Source organism: Hesperophylax consimilis, chromosome 26, assembly GCF_061612785.1.
Source record: "Hesperophylax consimilis isolate HC1 chromosome 26, BYU_Hcon_1.0, whole genome shotgun sequence".
Taxonomy (NCBI): Eukaryota; Metazoa; Arthropoda; class Insecta; order Trichoptera; family Limnephilidae; genus Hesperophylax; species Hesperophylax consimilis.
The window spans coordinates 24,157,198-24,178,612 of record NC_142861.1 but is presented as its reverse complement, the minus strand read 5'-3'; the positions used below and the strand labels follow the sequence as shown (position 1 = coordinate 24,178,612).

Sequence of the window (21,415 nt, the reverse complement as noted above, 5' to 3'; positions counted from 1 at the left end):
TAAACCATGTTAGAAAGAGAAAACACTACAATTTATATTCAAATCTAGATGTTAACTACAGAAAAATTGAAGTGTGCACCTTTATGAAACAAAAGGTTCCTTATAATAATACTCATCACTTATAACTTATCGATGAGGTTGCAAAGTATATCGAAAATTAAAATGACTTAATATAAACAATATTATAATCACAAATATTAATAGCTTTTAATATAACGTTGTCAGTAATAATAATTTGGAGAAACGGCTGCTCTATGTGGAACCAAAATACTTATCAAAGACTAAACTAAAAAATATTGTTTAATCAAAAAATGTGTGTAGGTACCTGTAACTATTCTGTAAATACGATGAAATGTTAAAAAAAATATTTATTTTTTATTATTTATTTATATTTATTTTTTGTGGATTTAAATTTAAAATTACCAATTTACGTTGGTACACAAATTTTCTTTACATAATTAAAATTTCTACCCAAAAAAACAGACTTTACAATATTTTTTTTTGTTTTCACATTTCATTTAATTTTTTTTAAATAATCATAAAAAATCTAATTCTATAATTTCTTATATTTCATAATATATAATACAATAAAATAATACATAATATATACATATGTAATACTAAATATTTGCTATAACTTTTGATTAAAAAAACAATTATTCAGTTTGGTTTAATATTTTGGCCTAAAATCCGAATTAAAGTTTCAACGGAATTTTTTAAAATTAACTAACTAACTAACCATCACGCCGTTTCCACGCAGGGGTAGGCAGAGAGGACGTACCGCTAAGCAACTCGGTCTTGACACACACTCCTTGCCTCATTCGCATTCATACATCGTCTCATACATACTCTTCTATTATTCTGACTCTTGACAAGACCCGACTCGAGTATCTGATTCACTTGATTGTGCAATTAATTATTTCTTAATCGTACTCATTACATGCTTACCTTCAGTTTTTTTTTATAAGATGTATTTATAGCTCATATGTATGTCATACTAATTTTCTTTTATACTATACCTGCATAAGTTAGGTGGTTGTCACATTATTCATAAAAGCGACAATAGTCAAAGTTAAGTTCAAATTTATATAGTTTTAAAAGATATATTAGAATTTTTTTTTTAAATTATATTTTTCGATGGCGTAAAAAAATATTACAAGGAAATACTCACAGAAGAGGAGCGATTTCACTTATTTTTTCTGTATTATTATTATTTTCAAATCCACCCAAACTTTTTAGCGTGGAAATGTATAATGACTGCAGAAGCAGAAACCGGGAAGATTCTTCCGTGCGAACTGAAACCGAATACATCCCCCCTCACTCGGCGCTAAGGGTGGAATTCAGGAAAATATTGGATTTTTTTAAAAATATTTCTTTTGAATATTCACGCAAAAATCTTTTTGCTTATTTTGCGATTCGTTCATCCAAATAAGAATATTGAATATACCTCTGAAGGTGTTTGTATTTTTTTTAAATCTGTATCTGTATGTCGTTTTAAGCAGGCGTTTATTAAATTTAAATGGAGTACTCTCTATATTGCCCGGTGAAAAACCACACAATTTTTTTTTATGGTTTTGTTCGGTGACAAAATAAAAATATCCTTATGTACAATTCTATTGTCATTCCTCATTTAAATTATTTTTCTAGTATTTTATTCTAATGTAAATAATAACCTAGAAGTTAGACAAAAAACTAGAGGTTAGACAAATAAACCACAGTTTAGACAAATAAACTACAGGTTAGACAAATAAACTACAAGTTTGACAAATAAACTACAGGCTCGACAAATAAACTACAAAGATATTAGACAAATAGGGGGATAAAGAGGATTTTGAAATACAATATATTCACAAGAGTTTTAATTGTGTTAAAAAAAAATTAATATGAAAACAACATATAATAAATTGTCTTATGTATCAAATACTTTATTAATATTTGATTGATTTTTATAACGCCGTTTTTGTGCAAAATCACTTTAAGTGCTTTTATTCTTATTTTTTTTAATTTTGTCGATGTACATAAGTATAATAATAAAATAACTTACTTTTTAATACCACTTTATAGTATATATATATTTAACAATTTACTAAATATACAATTTGTTTGTCAAATAGACCTATTTTAAACATATTCCCCTCCCCTCTACCTACATTCACCTCCACCCCTCTCCCCCCACCAGGTGTTCTCTCTCCGTCTTCTATCTTATTTATACATACACTGTAACTCTGTTATTGATTTAATATGTTTTTATATAACGCTGATTAAGATTCAGGATTACCCGAAACCGGTTAACTATATATATTAAAAATATATACAATACAGTGGTATTACAAACAAAGTAATTTTATTCTAATTAATACACAATATCTTTACATTGATCTACAAACTTAAATATAAGATGCTCTCTAATTATCTGCAAAATAATGTTATGTACAAAGAAAATGTTCACAAATACCTTAAGAGAAGTTGCGGAAATTTTACCAAAAGCTTCCCAAAAGTTACGTGCACACAAACAGCTTGTTTTATAAAGGACAAAACTTTATAATAACCTACCAAAAGTCATAAAGGAAGCCACAAGTCTTGGCACTCTTCTTAGGGTACTTGCTATATGTTAGAAAAGTTTATGATTATATACGAAGTTATTTATATCATTTTTAAATTACTTTGTAAACCTTTTGAGGTGGGAATGGGTACCACTGCCTCGGGAACCATTTATCGAATAACCAATACTCTTGCCGCAGGTCAACATAAGTAGACTACCAGATTCATACTCACCCATCACACCTTTTTCCTTCCCAGAATTTCCTCTCCTTCCATTCACTAAAAATACCATCCACACAGCATCCCCAAAGATGATACAGGACCATTGGGATTTTTTTGGGAGCCATGGGACCATTGGGAGCTATTGTAAAAAAAAACCTTTTGGGTAGGTCATTAAAATGTAGTTTATCTATTTAGCATTTTACACAAAAGTCTTTGCGACGTTTCATTCAAAATCCCCTTTGAATCGAGAAAATCAATAATACTCCGTCTTCCGCCCACGTTTTTAACAGAAGGCTTTTTTTCAATTGAAATTGTCAAGTCTTTGTCTTTTTGTTGATTTAGCTATAAATTAAAATGTGCTGTTTTTCTGACAAATTTTTATTTAGGTACAAATGATTTTTCAACACACAGAGCACTATCAATAAAAATTGTCTTTTATTATTAACAATTTATTTTATATTATATTAGAAGAAAGTCTTATATAATATGGAAAAAAAAAAATTATAAATTTGAGAGTTTTATGAAATTAGATGCCGTGCTATTTTGAAAAGATGATGTATCGCTTTTCTGCTTATCGTGGAGTTGTGTTTGTTTTCTTCATAGAATAAAGAAGATCAAGAAATGCCGTTTGTGGGCGTTTTTCGTGATCCAAAAGTCTGACGATTTTCCGCATAGATTTCATAATTGTGTTTCAGTTCAATTTAATTTGTATGTCAAGAGAGACGAAACGCGTGCTAAATGGTTTAAGATCTACAACCAAAAGGTTCTAGTATTCTTCCTTATTCTATGGTTTTCTTAGTTGCCGACTTTTTTAGGCAGATTCATAATATATTATGCAGCGTGGCCGGTCAAAATGTTCCTAATAATAATGTTCTTTGTCCAAATGTTCCTAGTAGAAATATCGCCAGATAAAATGTTCCCTACCTAAATGCTCATAGATAATAGTCGCACAGTCAGTTAGGTTAGGTTGGGACATGCTGGGACTGCTGACTAACTTTCAAATACAATTTTAGCTGTTTTTAATTGGGAACATTTCGGCTAGGAACATTATTACTTGGAACATTTTGACAAGGAACATTATTATTGGGAACATTTTGGCTAGGAAAATTATTACTTTGAACATTTTGGCTAGGAACATTATTATTGGGAATATTTTGAAAAGGAATATTATTACTGGAAAGATTTTGGAAAGTAACATTATTTGGGAACATTTAGACAAGGAACATTATTATTGGGAACATTTTGGCAAGGAAGATTATTATTGGGGAGATTTTGGAAAGTAACATTATTACTGGGAACATTTTAGCAAGGAACATTTTTACTCTTAACATTTTGATCGGGAACATTGTTACGAAGAACATTATAACATTGTTACCTAGAACGATTAAGCATTGTTGATAATTTATATATAATTTAAAAATAATTATTACATTTATACACTATTTAATGTACCTAACTATCATTGGTCTTCTCTTTGAATGGCCGTTTGACCAATGGAATGAGCTAATAATTCAACGCGTCCAATAGACTTCATTACCTTCTGTTGAACACTTTCTCCGAAGTACCAATAAATTATACTTTAGAGTGCTGAATAGTAGGGAGGGTAGTTGGGTGGGTACCCCGTTCCACCCTACCCACTCATTACTCGTGGGGCGCGGTGTTAATTAAGAGTTATTTGGGAAGGAAAACAAAATCAGTATTAATTTTTAGATAAAACTTTGTAAAGAGACTGATTATAATAAATCCTAAGACTTTATACAGACAACTGCGACGTCTCTTAAAAAAATTTTATAACAATGCAGTTCATATTATGTGGGTGATTGCAAATTTGACCAGTGAGATTTCATGAATATTTCAGTGAAATTAGAGACTTTTTTTCTTAAATAGGTTTAAAAACAAATGAATAAAGATTTATAAAAAAAATGATGTCACTTGAAATATAATACATACAGCTTTCTTCTAATGAAAACTGAAAGTAATAATATTAAAAAAAATTCAAATAAATGTTTAACAAAAGATAAATATATGGCGTATTATGGCGTGCGATCGCTCGAGACGTTCGGCAAACTTGGCATAATATGCCGAAAATCGCTCGAGTGGAAGTAGGTACTATAAGAAGAGCAAGTACATCGGACGAAGATACAAATCGACGAGTCAGCAAAAAATCGGATGTAAGTTAGTGATTACCATCTCTCCAAAAATAAGATACTTACATAAAATAATAAAATTAATACTTACATAAAATATAATAAATCAATAAATATACTTACATAAAATAAAATAAATAAATTACTACTTACATAAAAAGTATATTATGTAAAACATTAAAAATATTTGGATTTTCATGAGCACTTTTTCCGACATCATGATAATATATTCGTAATTTACTAAAATTTCATTAGGAAAGCTGTTTATTTATTCGTTAAGGCGATGCACTACGTAGTAATTTAAAATCATGTGTTTTTGGTTTGAAAATTTGGTCGCCTAGAAATGTTTCAGATGCTTTAATTTTATACTGCGAGTAGAATACATCCTGGCCTTTGAAATAATCGAGTATTTTTTAGATTAGTCTTTTTATAAGCCCAGAAAAAAAGAATGTATAGGCCTATGAAAACTGCTTTAAAGTTCAAAATCTTCTACTTACGAACCCATTTTCGGTTATGGTTTTATTGTATAGTGTGGCAAATTGAGTAATTTATAAAATGACCCTAAAATTTTTTAATATTTGTGCCTGAACATCCACAAAATAAAATAAAAAGCACTTTTTGGCCATGTTTTTTCTTGCATAAATCAAAACAGGTGGATGGTGTGAAGCGGGAACTTAAGCCTTATTGCCATCTACGTAAGGTGTGTTATTGATAGCGGCTTGATTCAAAATATAACACGACGTAGTGCATCGACTTAAGGCCTGTAATCCCATTTTTAACCGGATAATTTGAAGACATTCTTAATAAATTATCAACATTTATTTTTATCTATATTAAGGATACGTGTGAATTACTTTTGCACTTAAGATGTAGAATATAAAATAAACCAATTAATTTCTATTCACAGGGCAATATATTCACAATTTAATGAAAGTTTATCATAAAACCTGTCAATTTATTTGATTAGGCCTACAATCCCATTTTAAACCAAATTACAAATTATTTGAAGAGATTCTTAATAATTTAACAACACTTATTTTTCTCCATGTAATTTTATCAAATGTAAATTTGGTGAAATGTAAATGTAATGTAATTCACTGTTTTTCACAATAAACAAATAAACGAATAAATCAAATCTCCAACAAACCTACAAGTATTTTAAGTTCCAATGTTACCAAGCTCTCAATATCTGAACAAACCAAAAAAGCTGAACGGTAAATAAATTCGTATGTAATCAAAGCCAACGTACGTAACTCATACCCGTTAGATTATCCGATGCAAAAAATGCGCAAAGTTTATGAGGCCACCCTTCAGAAAAGCTTTTGTATATTCGCAGAATATTTTATATTGAAATACTGTATGAAAGTTATCCTTGTCCTCTGAAACTCTTCAAACAGTTTTAAAAACCCGAAGCAATCAATGATGGCTATAATAAAATTGAATACGCCTCGGCTGTAATGGCCCCATAGCAGCAAAAACAAATTGAGATTGAATATGAGATGCAGGGAGATTACCCGCGATTCATGCATCACGAAGACTTGCTCGGTCAACCTAACCCACAACCCAAGTTTCCAATCGATGAGAAGTGTGAAGGCGTATAAAATTATTAATAATTTTATAGATAGCCCACCTCCTGAAATGCTACAAGTTGTTCGTACCGAACAACTATAGCCAGGGACGGCACCATGATCTGCTATGTATCCCACATAGCAGAACGGATGCACTGGCTCGCCATACCATGACACGAGGCATGGCGCTATGAAATAATGTTTCTAAGATTGTTGGCATATTTAAAAAGAGCCTTCAAGGATTCAATGGGCATGTAAAAGCCATGCTTTACCCATTATTATATTATTTTAAATTTCTTCTTTTTTTTATAAAATACTAACTGACGTGTACCCGGCGTGTATTATAATGTAAACCTTCCGAAGAAAATTCTCTAAATAATAGTGAAAACCTTATCAAACTCCGTTGCACAGAGAAGAACTAAGCGCACAAACAGACAGACGCGGATGGAGATTTTGTTTTAAACTATTTAAAGATGTAGTTTATTTTACACGTGTATTGTAAATGGACACACATTCTGTTATACACAAAAAATAATTAAATATAGTATATGTTATACCCGTGAATTTAAAAAAAAACACCCCTAGTATTTAGGGTCTAAATCGGGAACCATTTGTTATGTCCAATCCTTTAGGAGCCCCACTGACATATCAGCAGTCAATAAAACACCTCACAGTTCTGCCTGGAGCAGAAATATTTATGGCGAGACCGAATGCCGTTATAACTTTTGGTACCCCCAGTACTCACCCCCGGGACTTGTGATGGGATGTTTGAAATACGATCTGTTCGTACAGGGTGGTTTTAGCATAGTAGTTTATGATACATCGAAGTTTCAGTATACGAGTCTAAAGCGATAATACTTGCAGTGGCAGTACAAATGTGGAAATGTCAAATTATATTAACTTCTAAAGCTAATTGCTTCGCTTTTCGGAACAGCACTTATAGGTCTCATGTAATCGTTATGTCTTATTTATTATCATGATAAAAATTGTGATCCAAATGCGATTAAAAAGAGAAAACACCACGCTTTGTATTCAAATCTAGAAGTTAACCACAGAAGAATTAAAATGTGCACCTGTATGAAACCTAAGTTTGCGACTGAAATTTAAGAAAAAAAAATTAAAAAATGTGAAATCTTGTATTAATTATTTTTGTATGAAATAACAAAAAAGCGTGGTGAATATAATGATTATAATACATTTGTCTAGAAAAATGTCAGTGTTTTTATGTTTTTTCATTACTAGTAAATATAGTTGAAAAGGATAAGGTTAGCCAATTTTATAACTTTATTATGCTTGCATTCAAAATTTGATAATATTTTTTCTAATAATAAAAATTGAAAGCGTAATTCACCTCCCTTCAAAAACAGTTTTTAGTTTTCGGATACCTTCAAAATTACTCTGACTTTCTGACTAAATATGTCAGAGGCCTTAGGGTTTAACAGAGAGTGAAACACGACACACTAAGCAATCGAATTGATAAAATAACGATGATTTTGTTTTGGACAACGTTAATTTATCCCTTAATTCAGCATGCCATTTTGAAACACGACGCAATTGTTAAGCACTTATTATTTTGATCAAATTTGGATGATTTTGCTTGAAAATAGAAACCAATACTGAAATGTATGTACCTGAGCCTTGGGAGGCTTGGTGAAGTACTTTAGGGGATGATAAATCATATCGCGTGTAGCTTCGGGGTATTCTTTATTACAAACTCACTCCATTCTCTCTCACCAAATATCAATAATCTATATCACGGACCTTGGTATACATGTTGTTTGTATAAATACTGCGTCCATACACACAAACAGTATCAAAAATATCGTAACGGATGTTAGTGGTAAGTACTTAAGGTTAAACGCGATGCTCGCCATATTCTACGTGTTCATAGATGGCATTAATTAAATTATTTTATTAAAATACGCTGTAAGGTATTGCTTTACAATATTAAGACAAATTATTTTTTTTGGCCAGTATATACGCAATATGAATAAGAATAATCAGTTTTGACCGTAAAAAATACGCTGTAAGGTATTGCTTTACAATATTAAGACAAATTATTTATTTGCGCCAGTATATACGCAATATGAATAAGAATAATCAGTTTTGCCCGTAATAAATCTCAATTCTTTCAAGAATGGCATACAAATACAAAATTGCGTTGAATCATCGGTAAAATATTGTATTTGTATGCCTTTCTCAAAATAATTGAGTTTTTAAACCAATAAAACTATTTATTCATATTTATATTGCGTAAGTATGGGCGTAAACAAATAATGTGTCTTGAAATTGTAAAGCAATACCTTACAAAAAGCGTATTTTAAATAAAATAAATTAATTAACGCCATTTATGAAAATGTAGAATATGAGCGAGCGTCACTTTTAACCTTAAGCTTAGTAATTAAAAAGTACAATATGAATTAAGAGAGGTTTTGTTTGCAAGTCTCTTGAAACTTTCACGGTTTATGTTAAAGATATCAAGAGAAATGTTGCTTAGCAATACCAGTTCCATGATAACTACTTAAAATGACAATTCAACACACATTCGGAAGGTAATATGAAGTTATTAAAATTGATGAAACAAAAACTAGGTTAAATAGTTACATATGTAACATATTTAACCATGTTTTTGTGTCATTACTTTTCATAACTTTATAACACTTTTTATAGGTGTGTTGAATCGTCATTTTGATGAGTTATTCGGTCGCCAGCAATACCATACCTCGTGTCATGCTGTGCTAAGCCAATACGTGTGTTCTGCTATGTGGTTTGCAAATATGACTGGAGATTTTAGTTAAGCGTCTCAGAAAGTAAAATTCCTGATTTATCATTCTCCTTGTTATTTCAACCCTCTTTGTTTTATTTCTGCATCCCCTCTCTCTTTCGCAAATCACTCACCACAATCAATGACAGGTAACCCTTTCACACCAGCATTATTGTTTCCACATATATAAAATATGTAATGCTTGAAAATTTTGGATTTTTAATTTTTTTTTTTTTTTTGAAATTATTTTATGTTAATTTGGATTAACATTGGATGTAAGAGGGTATTTATTAAATAGTAAGGTAAAATAAACATAACGAAAAAGTAACACAAATAACTCTTTCATGTCAAAAATGCACATTTGCAATGTAGTGATAATCTCTAAGGTACAAACAAATAACACTTTAACTAAAATTCATTCAGAAATAAAGAAATAATCTAGGATAATAAATCTTTAAAAATTTGCCATACTAGTCGAAAACATGTCCGTCACTACCAGTGTTAATTTGAATGAACATTGAAATTCATTTACAATATTCTGGCAAATGACTGTGAACAGTGAATTGAACTGATGTTATTATTATAGAACACATCTTAATGCGTTAAAATATTTATAATTCGAGTAAAAATATTGATATCTCACATTAAATGAAGTAATCAATGACGTCAGAAATTCGATGAAACTCACAATCAGCAGATGTCAAAATATTTATCATAATAGCGGAAAAAAGAGACGCCACAGAAAAGATTACAAGCTATAAGAAAAACAAAAACATGGCTTTTCTAAATCGCTACCGTTATGGTAAAGAACATACAAAGTTCATACTAATTTGAATTAACACTGGGGCTGAAAGTTTTAAGTAGTATGTACCTGTGGGCAGCTCCAGGAGAGCAGGGGCTTGCCCCACATGTCAGCCAGGCGCGAGGTGACGTCACACAGGTCCTCGCCCAGCGAGCCGATGAGCGCGCGCGTCGCGTCCTGTGACAGCGCGTCCAAGATGGCGCTCAGCCCTCGGCTCTTCACCTCACACACGGCTGCAACCAAACAACAATGTTAGCATTGAAATTAGTTTAATGAAAATACACCCTAAATAAAAATAGTATCCTTGGTGAGCTTTCAATAACTACAACTGGTCTCTCTTAACCCACAGCCTTACGCCGCAGTGGGAGGAATAGATTCATACGTCCGTCACTTCTGGACACTGATCCTTATATTCCTACCCACCCCTCATACCTTTTTCTGTACCAGAACTTCTTTTCCTTAAAAATACCTTCCATCCAGCATCCCGAAAGATTACATAGGCCTTAAGGGAAATTATTTTTTCTCTTGACCACCTGTGTGGGGTTTAATTAAAAAATGTACTTCTCTCGAGAATCAATATGATTTCACCGTTGAGTTTCTTCTCTTTCTCGAAGTAAATATTTGGTTATGAGTACCTAATGCTGCATATGCATTTGCGAGCTGAAACGCGAGCCGAACCTCGAATTACGGGAAAGGAATGAAGCAACAAATTTGCTGTTGCGCCTTCACAAGCTACCCACACTTTAATAACGAGTATTTAACCAGAAAAACATAAATAATCTCGAACTATAAAGTGTATTTACTTTGGCTATTAATCCAGTATTCCTCTATACGATATTTATCTCCTTTGCTGGAATATATTTTTTCCTACTGAAAATCAGACATTTGACATTTCAATCGCAGTACATTGAAAATAATCTTTTTAATCAAAGTTAAACAAATTTTGGTTTTTCGTTTTATAACATTTTATACGAATGAAACCTTTATTTGATTTATAAAAGCAAGTATTTTAAATTTGGGAGGCTGGGTACCAACGCCGTGCCGGGGTGAGAGCATGTTAAAGCTTCTGCTATCCTGAAACTCTCCGCAGATGCCTACTGCCATCTATTAGATAAAAAACACATCTGCCTTCTCTCCGAAACTTACCCAACCATCATACCCTCTTCATTCCCAAAATTTCTTATCCTTCCTTTCCCTAAAAAGACCCTCCATACAGCAACCCTAAAAATTAGTTTCCTCAGTGCCCCTTGTGTGGAGTTAATTTAATGTTCTGTTGCTAGTACCTTCACAGCTTAGCAATGAAACTATTTAGTTTACGTTGGGTTGAAAATAATCTTTTTTTATTACAATTTATATGATGTGTCCATATAACTGGACAGTATCTAATATTATATAAAAACAATCTATTAAAAATATTCGTAATCCCGTTAAAAACGGAATTGCAGGCTCTTAACCAATCAATTGATAATTTTCATAATAAACGTTTAGTCAAATATGATCGTATTCCGATTATTAATTAATTTGTTAATTTATTTGACAATTTGTATAGCGCCGCTTTTGTGAGATATCACCTCAGGTATGTGTCTGGTGCTAATAAAGCGCTGACACAATATCCTCAAATAGATACCAGATCTTGGCAAAACCGCTGTGACGTTCGACGAAGATATAAGATGATGTTGGGAATTAACTAAAATTTTATCAGGAAACGAGCAGCAATCACGTTTTTAACCGGATTACCAATAAATTGAAAAGAATTTTAATAAGTTAGCAATACTCATCTTTCTTCGTGCCTGTTTCGTGTATTTGCACAATTATTAACCGCATCGAGTAGCTAGGAAATAGGTACTGTAGAGTACATAGGGACGTGCGAAACCGACACCTCTGACAGCAGTCTCATCGCTTGCTTATCCGGTGTAGAGGTGGAGAGAGATAGAGGGAACATTTAACCCTAGTTCTCTCTGTCCCGCTTCAATGGTTTTGCGGCTTGAATATCATATTTCCAGGGTTAATTCCACCCACCTGAACTTTAAAGGGTACACAAATAGAGATATTCGCGGTATATTTAGATTAGCCGTATACTTTCACTCTAGATCCGAAGCAACGCACGTTGCTGTGCTTAAATATTTAAAACACTTTCCAACCTTTCTTTTCCATTACGATGATTGACTGGTGAAATCGGCCGTGGTCCTCGTCTTCCTCGTTTAGCCAACTCAGAAGGTCTAGCACGGACGATCGATAAAGCTCTTGCTCAAGACCATTTTGACTGAATAGTCAGTTAGCAATATTCGCGAGGACGGTCAACGATGATAGACAAAAAAGCCGGCCAAATCTAACGCGGCTCCTTGGCTGTCAGGTAAATTTCGGTTGACTCTTGATATATGCAACTTTGTTAATAATGTCGTTCTTTATGCAAAATTACTGGTTTATTAAAATATAAATAAATAAAGTAGAGCATACCTTTGCAAGATATTGGCTATATCTTTTGATAAAACACTTTTTTTTCATTTAAGTATTTTGGTCAAAAAATCTAATTTAAGTTTTGCCTGAAATGGGCCTCGCAGCCGTTCCTCTTAACTCGCAAATATAATAAAATTACATATGTATCCTTTACAATCCCTTTGCCCAATTATAATATAATAAATAATGAGTACAATACCGCAACTTCCTATTCTATAACCCAACGAAACAAATTCACACACGAAGTTATTCCTACACCCACGCATGTTCAGGTACAGACTAGGAGTAAGTAATAATTTATGACCGATTTCACCCCGCTACATTCCATTTCAAAATTCTTTTACCATCCTCTAGTACACAGTGTCTTCCAAACTTTTTTACTTAATGGCACATGTGGTGAATGGATTTTTTCCGCTGCACACCGAATAAAAATGCAGTCAAAAAGTAAATGTGGTTATTGTGAAAAAAATAAATCATAGTGTTGATCACAAAGCTTTTTAATATTTTGTCTATTTATACCTGTGTACATAAGTGATAATAATTTATTTGGTGAGAAGGGTGCAATTGGTTTTTAGAACTAGAATTAGATAAACAAACGGGAATTTCACATCCAAGATTGCTGAAAAAGAAAACTCGCAAACATACAACGATCCAAATGTAAATAGAGATTTAATTTCTGTTGCATTCAATGGAGTGTTTTGACTCCAAAGTTATATCCAAAATGCTGACTACTCTAGCTCAGAAAATGATACTCTGTACACAGAATCGTTTTTAAGCGTGAGTACATACAAGTGGCTGAACCCCACGCTGTTAAAACAAAATCGAACTACCCAATTCTAACCTCCAGCGCAGAGCTGGTGTGAAAACTTACTGTTATAATATACTGATAATTTAATAAAAATCTGATGAAATTTTTCGTTTTCCTATTTAAAATGGGACTGCAGGCCTTTAGCAAATAAATTGACTTAGTTCTAAACAAAGTATCAGTTAAAAGCAAATGTTTTATGAGGACGGTGGAATACGTGTTCATACAAATACTGATATTATCGCATTCCATCAAGATATTTATTAGGAAAAGAACAAGTGCGTGAACGCGTGTTTCAATATATTCTGAGTGACTAATATTATATCAGGAAATTGGCATGCTATCAATTTTTTTACAGGATCATTTTTCTTCGTGTGTGTTCACTCACTCACACTCACTACGCCGCGTATATACAAGCCAAACTGTATTCCGTCGTCAGGTCAACCACTATGTACGAATGTGACATATGTTTATTTGAGTATCTAGAATACGTATAGAAGAAATATTAAATGAATAGTATTTATTTAAAATGAACAGTTTGAGGCTTTTTCCTTCGCGGCACACCTGATACTTCTTGCGGCACATTAGTATTCCGCAGCACAGTTTGGCAGACACTGCTCTAGTAGGTGTGTTTCTAGCTCTCCGATTATCATAGAAATGTGGCATGTTTACGCGTAATATGAATACTTATGGTGAACACAGCCTGAATTATTATTATCGCTTATATATATTATTTACATGTCACGTGTTGTTATTCACAAAATATTTTAAGCCGGGCAAACGACACATAAAGGCTGTGGCCCGATTTGGCGCGTGCCAACAAATTCTGATACAATAATATATCGCGATTTTTATTGCAATGCTCTTCCGTTTCAATATTATAGTTTTAGTAAGTATATTATTAACTAGTTTATTTTAACATTTGCCATTATTTTTTTAATGATAAAATAATGTTTAAAAGACAATGTTTTAAAATTTAAAATAAAGTTGGTTGCTTACAGGGAAAAAAAATAATAAGATGTAAATGTTGTTTAATGTACTAGCACATATTGAATTATTTGGCGTGTTGGAAATAAAGTGACGTGGCCCAGTAGTCCAGAGCATCTGACCGGACATCAGAAGGCGCGGGTCCAATTCCCGTCGGCGCCATTTATTTTTACTCGGAAGATATTTTCAATTTGTATTGAAATAACATGCGACTATAGCGCCCTTCATGGCAGCCCAACGCGTCCTAACACGTTCTCCAACCGCTTTGTGTTTTTTTTTTGTATTTTCAAGGGAAATGAGGCAACATCCATTTGAAATTATTTTGAAAATAAAAAATCAACATTTCAACTTAAATAAAAAAAACTTAACAACCAGTTATTAGAACTTTAAAATATGTGATTTGAGTGCAGTATGTTAAAAGTGAATATTCGGAAATTTTGCTCAAAAATATTCGTCATTCGAAACGAACGTCGATCGGTAAATGCACCCCAGATGTTTTCAACGGAATTCTCGGAAACTGTGAAGGCCCTGGCAAGTGTTTTGCCAAGCCCAGGGTAATTTATTATCCCGACCGTCGCTTTTTACTGCGGCAGAATGCACCACTTCAACAATCACCAGGAACAGGATTACATGGAGATGAATGATGGACTTGCCAAACGTCACAGCAATGCTGCCAGGGTTTCTTATCTATGTGAAGTGTCAGCGCAGTTTCTTCACCACCTAGGATTCTTGCTGCAGAGTCTCCATCTTCTATATTCTTGTCCCTTGTTCCTGTACTTCATTTCACTTAACTTAACTTCACTTTATTTTTGTAATATTTATATTTTCGTAATACCTGCATCAACTGTAAAGCGCCCCTGAGGTGATATCTCACAAAAGCGGCGTTATACAAATTGTCCAATAAATAAATAAAATAAATAAATAAATTTCTTATAATAATTTATTAACACTTGTTCTGACCTTACGCGCCATGTAATAGTAGCATCACATTTTTTTAAGTCTGTTAATATAATATATAATATATGTACTTGTGTTTTTAGTGTAGGACGAAAAAAAATGGTAGGTCGAATGGTTGAAGGAAAAGAAATAATACGTCTAACAACATATCGGGTTAAATAGTTCGAGTGGTGTAAGCTTATGTATTAAAATTAAAATTTGACATATTATGTACAATGGTTACATCATATTCAATAAAAAATACTGAAAATTAGCGCAGACCCTTGAAAAATCACGGGATGCTATAATTGTAGGATTTGTGAAGTTACTTGAAAGTATTTATAAAATATTTGATAGTGAGGCCGTGTCTGAGGCTTAGATGAATTAAAAAGGAAGAAAGGTTACTGAGAAAGCGCGGGTGGTTGCACTGAACTGGGTCCAGTGGACAAACTGGTGATTTACTGCGTTTATTATCGAACATGGGCCCGTTGGTCTAGCTGTCACCGACTTCCACAAATACGTCGCTCTATGATCTTTTTTGTGGAAAAAATGCCATTCTGTACTTTTTAAATGTGCACAAATCATTCTCGAGTAAAAACCAAATCTAATGGAATTTCTTCCCATTCGCATGCATTAAAAAATTACTTATTATTTCAATAAATACAATTATTCATAATGCTTTTCGAATAAAATAAAGTCTGACCACGAACGCAGAAACTCGTAATAATATGAAGGACAACCTAGTGACAGTACGTCGGATTCTACTACTCTGCTCGCTCATTTGTTAGCCAAGAATGAGGGTAAAAGCTGCGCTCAAAACGCGCGAGCACATTCGCGGCGAGCAGAGCACTTCGATACAAAAATGCTAGTCACTCGCCTGTGACGTCATGCTTGCCGCGCACACGCTCGCCCATCAATGGACCGCTTTGGGGTCGCAACTGGTGTCGTGAGGAGAGAAACGAGGAGCGTTCATAATGAGAGAGCTAGGTATAATGCCAGTACCCGAAATTATAAGAATGATTATAATTAATAGAAATATAATAATTTTCTGACACACGAAATTAGTATTTTAATGATACAAACAACATATTTTGATAGCGTAATACTTAAAGCCACTGAAGACATAAATACTCTTAAGAATTTCTTCGAAATTAATTTACTATCACTAAATAGCGATAAAACATATGTAATTCCATTTGCAATACACACAAAAGACATCCCTAAAAATTTAGACATTATCATTCATGACAATTCTAAAATAGGTACATAATAAAAATTACTGTCTCCAAAACTGTACAATACTAAAAAACACAAACACAATCAAATATCTAGGAATAATTATCGATAAAAATTTGAATTGGAAGGAACAAATATGTCAAATTGTAAAAAAAATCAGAAAACTGATATATGTATTTTAAGAATCAGAAATTTTTTGTCTTTAAAAAACCTATATCTAATATATTATGCCTTGGTCCAAACAACTCTACAATATGGTATCATTAGTTGGGGATCCACATACAAAACTAACCTCACTCCAATAGAAGTGGTACAAAGGTTAATAATTAAAATAATATTAAGTAAAACCTTCCGATTACCCAACGGATCGATTATTCGAAGAATTTCAAGTGCCTTCATTTAAAGATCTTTTTACTAAAAATGCATTAATTCAAATCATAAAAGAAAAAGACAAGTATCAATTTCTAACTGAAAACCGTACTCGACTTAAATATATTTTTCCATGCCCAAAATTAAACACTTCCTTTGCACAAAATTATTACACTTACCGGGCAAGAATTTTTTTCAATCGACTACCTGAAGAAATTAGAAAAATTAATGATAACATCCAAATAATAAACACTGTGAAAAAATATTTTAAAGACAAACTTACAAAAAATAAAAATGTTTCCAATTGAATTAATCTTAAGAATAACTCATCTCAATTAGTTTCCTTAAGTAACATTCCATTCTTTATTTTTAATTACTTACTTACTGTTATAAAACAATGTACCTACACTCTTCTTCCAGCCACAAGCTAATGCTTTTATGGAAGAGGGGTCTTGAATTATTTGATCATATATTGTAACAAATAAACAAAAATGTACTTATACTATAATAAAAAATAAATAAATAAATATTTTTTCGCCAGGGAAGCTAATATTTTTGTAAAGTATTCATGATACTCGTATAGGTTATCTTGAAACGTTGTTTTATATTACATTATTATTATATTAATAACAAGTTTATGGATGCACTGACTGTTGGCAAAAGTATTATTTTCCCGCGTTTTATTGTGGTGTTTACCAAAAAAGAGTGTCTGCTAAAAATAAAACTCCACTACCATATTATTATTTTATGCTAACGGCAAATATAAATATAGCAAAACTAAAAGTTGGGTATTTGAGAACATTAAACCGGCACAAATCTACAAACATTTATTCGTATAAACCTCAATTTTTGTGGATAAGTCCATAGTTATGGATGAGGTTTCAAAGGAAAAAGTATGAATTATTATATTACATCTGAAGGCAAAAAAATCCGACACGGGCTATTTAATTTCAAGCTTCACTGAGTTTTGGTAATGATGAAATACAGCTGGAGGATGTGTCCACACTCAACTTCTTCTTCTTCAATGGCGCTACAGCCCATTTCGAGCCTTGGCCTCCTTTAACATGAGCCTCCACCGCCCTCTGTCCTCGGCCGTCGTCTTCCAATCTGCAACATGGAGTAGTCCTCTGGCATTTTTCCTGACATCGTCCTCCCATCTCAGCCTAGGTCTGCCCGCCTTTCGTTTGCCTCCCGGGTGTCCTGTTAGAACCTTCTTTGGTACAAGTGTGCTTGGCATTCGGTGCACATGTCCGGCCCATCTTAGTCTTTGGAGCCGTAAATGAGTAGAGAGTCTGGGAGCTTGGTAGATTTCATATAGCTCCTTATTGTGGCGGATTCTCCATGCCTCTCCCTCTCGCACCGCTCCTAAGATTCTTCCAAGTACCTTTCTTTCGAAGGTGTCCAGCCGTTCCGCAGACTTTGCTGTCAGTGTTCCCGTCTCACATCCATAGGCCAAGACCGTTCTAATAATTGTTTTATACAGGTCCACACTCAACAGTTGCAATCAATCTGACGTGTACCCGGCGTTTGCTCGGGGACTAATAAATGGTTTGGGGTAAAGTTTTAAGAATGTCATTCCTAACGAAACTGCCACAGTAAGAATCTTATGTATTTGTTAAGCGATAAATTAAAAATGTCTACTGACTTGGTATAGTTATTCCCCTCCATAAGTATTCTGGACAATGCGGAATACATATGGTAGTTAGTACCAGAATTTCTGCACTGAAATAAATCCCGACTTCTAGTATTACGTTGAGGAATCTGAAAGCTTATTAAGGTAAGCAATTCTGGACTATCAAATGCATAATTAAAATTATATATAAAAAATAAGTCAGTGAAAATCCTGTTGTTAGATCATTTATTCATATATATATATATATATATATATATATATATATATATATATATATATATATATTTTTTTTTTTTAAACGATAAACTGATGTATGGATATAATATGTCTCGTCGTCATCTAGTGGGAAATTTAGCACTAACAAAGCATTTCCTACAAAAAAATAAAGTTATCTGTTTAAAGGTGAAAAAATTACAATAAGCAGTAATTGTTGATCGAGGTACTCGTACATATGGAATTATTTGGCGGATTGGAAATAAGCCGACATAGCTCAGTGGTTCAGAGCACCTGACCGGACATCAGAAGGTACGGATTCAATTCCCGTTGGCGGCATTCATTTTTACTCGGGAGATATTTTCAATTTGTATTGATATTTCAGGCGACTAATTATTGCTAATAATTATTTATCATATTTATTTAATTTAAAAGAGTGTTGTAGTTTAAAAAAATTGCTGGAATACCCATTTTTAAATTTAAAAAACGTAAGAATTTATTTTATATTCTTTAAATACAAGAATATTGTAATGTGGGTCCAGACAGGAGAACTGTACTCAAGTTAACTTCTGACAAAGGCAAAATATAAAACTTGATTTACGACTTGATTACAAAACATCGAGTTTTGTCTACTTTCTATAAATATAATATGAATGTATTATGCATTAAAAAAATCTCTAAACGATAATGAAAACTCAATCAAAATTTAATAGACAGATGCGGATGGCGATTTTATGTTAAACTATTTAAAGATCAGAGATGTATTACTTTTGGGGTGTTCTTATAATATGTTCACACTGCTTACCAATTATAAGAAACGCTTAGAATATTTCAACTTAAAAACATTCAATGTACATCGTGACAAAACCACATAAAATTATAAATAATACAGAATCTTCCGTCTTGGCCATTATCAAAATCAATATCAATCTACTAAGAACCCCCGATACTTTTGATATTCCTTTCCAAAGAACGAATTAACCTTCTCTCAATCTTTTGTGCGAATGTTTGACTGTAACATCCACAGTAGTGGCAAGAGTCCGGACATATTTAGAAATATATGCCCACAGAACTTTAATAAATACCTTGAATCTCTTTTCATAACAGACATATTCCATACAATGGTATTATAGACAACCCTAATTTACTTCACCAAACTATCGTTTACCAAGTTGAAATAATCGATCTAAAATCCCTTTTAATTGCAACAACAAGATCAGGACTGAGTCATGTAGGCAATGGCTTGCACTTGGATTGCATGCAGTTGGCAATACTTTCTCAAATATAGTTGATGTGTTCAACTGCACAAAATTTAGTTTCAAGAAGGCTATTATAACGTTACTCATAAATATATAGCGGTATCTACTAGAAGGTTCGGGAACGTTGATACATGCAACCAGCATCGCATTGGGACCTACTAGTGAAACATGGAATTACGGCGCATCTACCTACTCGTGATGTGCTGGTTTGTTATCGAACTCTACAAGGAGAGGCTACAAATTATCAACGACTCCGCGGGATTACAAGAGTGCTTTGCTCTTGTGAGATTTTCCCTGGCCTGCGCCCCCCACGCGCCTAGGCCCTGCGACGGCCCTTTCGCCGGCCTGCATCTACCTCGCAGCCGGCTCATCCGCCGACTAGGTCAATTGTGCCTTCGGCTCCCTTACTTCACACTGGAGTACCAGGAAGACTCAACGTCTTCCCCAGTGCTAAACACCATCTACAAGTCCGGTCTCCACCAACGCGGTGTCGAGCCACAGATTTCATCGCCTCAGCCAATCCACTACCGTTCTGGTGTTGATCTTCGGCCTTGGAATTCACCGCGACTATATCCACCAACTGCATGAGCATCGGCCCGGAATCATCTCTTAACTACACTGACTCAATAAACGCTGTGATCTCACAACCTATACAACTTTTACTTATAGTGCACCACTAAATTATTATATTTATCACATTTTTGTAAAAGCCCGTATGGGCGTATAATAAAACAAACTTGACTTCACTTGACTCAAATTTTATTTTCTCTTGTTGCTTTTGCTGTATTACATACTTTGGTTTATTCTTACATATTGTTGTACACCGTTATTTTTCTTTTGTATTTTTTTATGTTAACCCTCTATCTTTTGTGTAGATTATAAAATAAAATATTTTTAAAATATCGTAATATTCATTCTCTGGAATTGGAGTTCTACCTTTAGCCCGAGGCTTTCACTGGTGCCAGATCTGTTAAACAAAACAAAAACGCGTTCTTTATACTCTGTTATCTTTTTGTAAAAACGTGATCCATATCTAACTAGTGAATTGACTACAACGGGTGAACACAATATTATAAACGATGATAATATTATAGTCTGTTTGTTTTGTGCCGATGTACCTAACCCATCGGCTACCACAACAACATGAGATATTACTGGAATCTTCCGACTGTTTCCAATCCAGAAATGAAAAACATTTCAAAAACCATTTTTTTTCTTTTGATTAGTAAAGAAAGCTATATTTATACCACATTGTAAAATGATTCAGTGAATAAATAGGTACCTAAATACTGACTACAATAAAAGATTTAAAATTAATAGGAGATTGGCCACATTGTGCAAAGCGTCATTGTTCAGCTATAATAACACAACAGCAAATATTATGAAATATTTTGAATAACATTGTAAAAATTATTTACAATGAGTGGGAACCTGAACATTTAGTGTTGTTTTTCAGCAACTTTTCTGTTATTTTGG

General features: G+C 33.1%; 1 protein-coding gene across 1 annotated transcript in view; it reads right to left on the bottom strand.

Moving 5' to 3' along the window:
* LOC149411346 (retinal guanylyl cyclase 2) overlaps positions 1-21,415 on the bottom strand; it is a 290,198-nt gene that overhangs the window by 209,863 nt on the left and 58,920 nt on the right. The window contains exon 2 of the mRNA XM_089647685.1: positions 10,114-10,277. Within this exon, the coding sequence (XP_089503811.1) occupies positions 10,114-10,277 (164 nt within the window). The remainder of the gene's footprint in view (positions 1-10,113; positions 10,278-21,415) is intronic.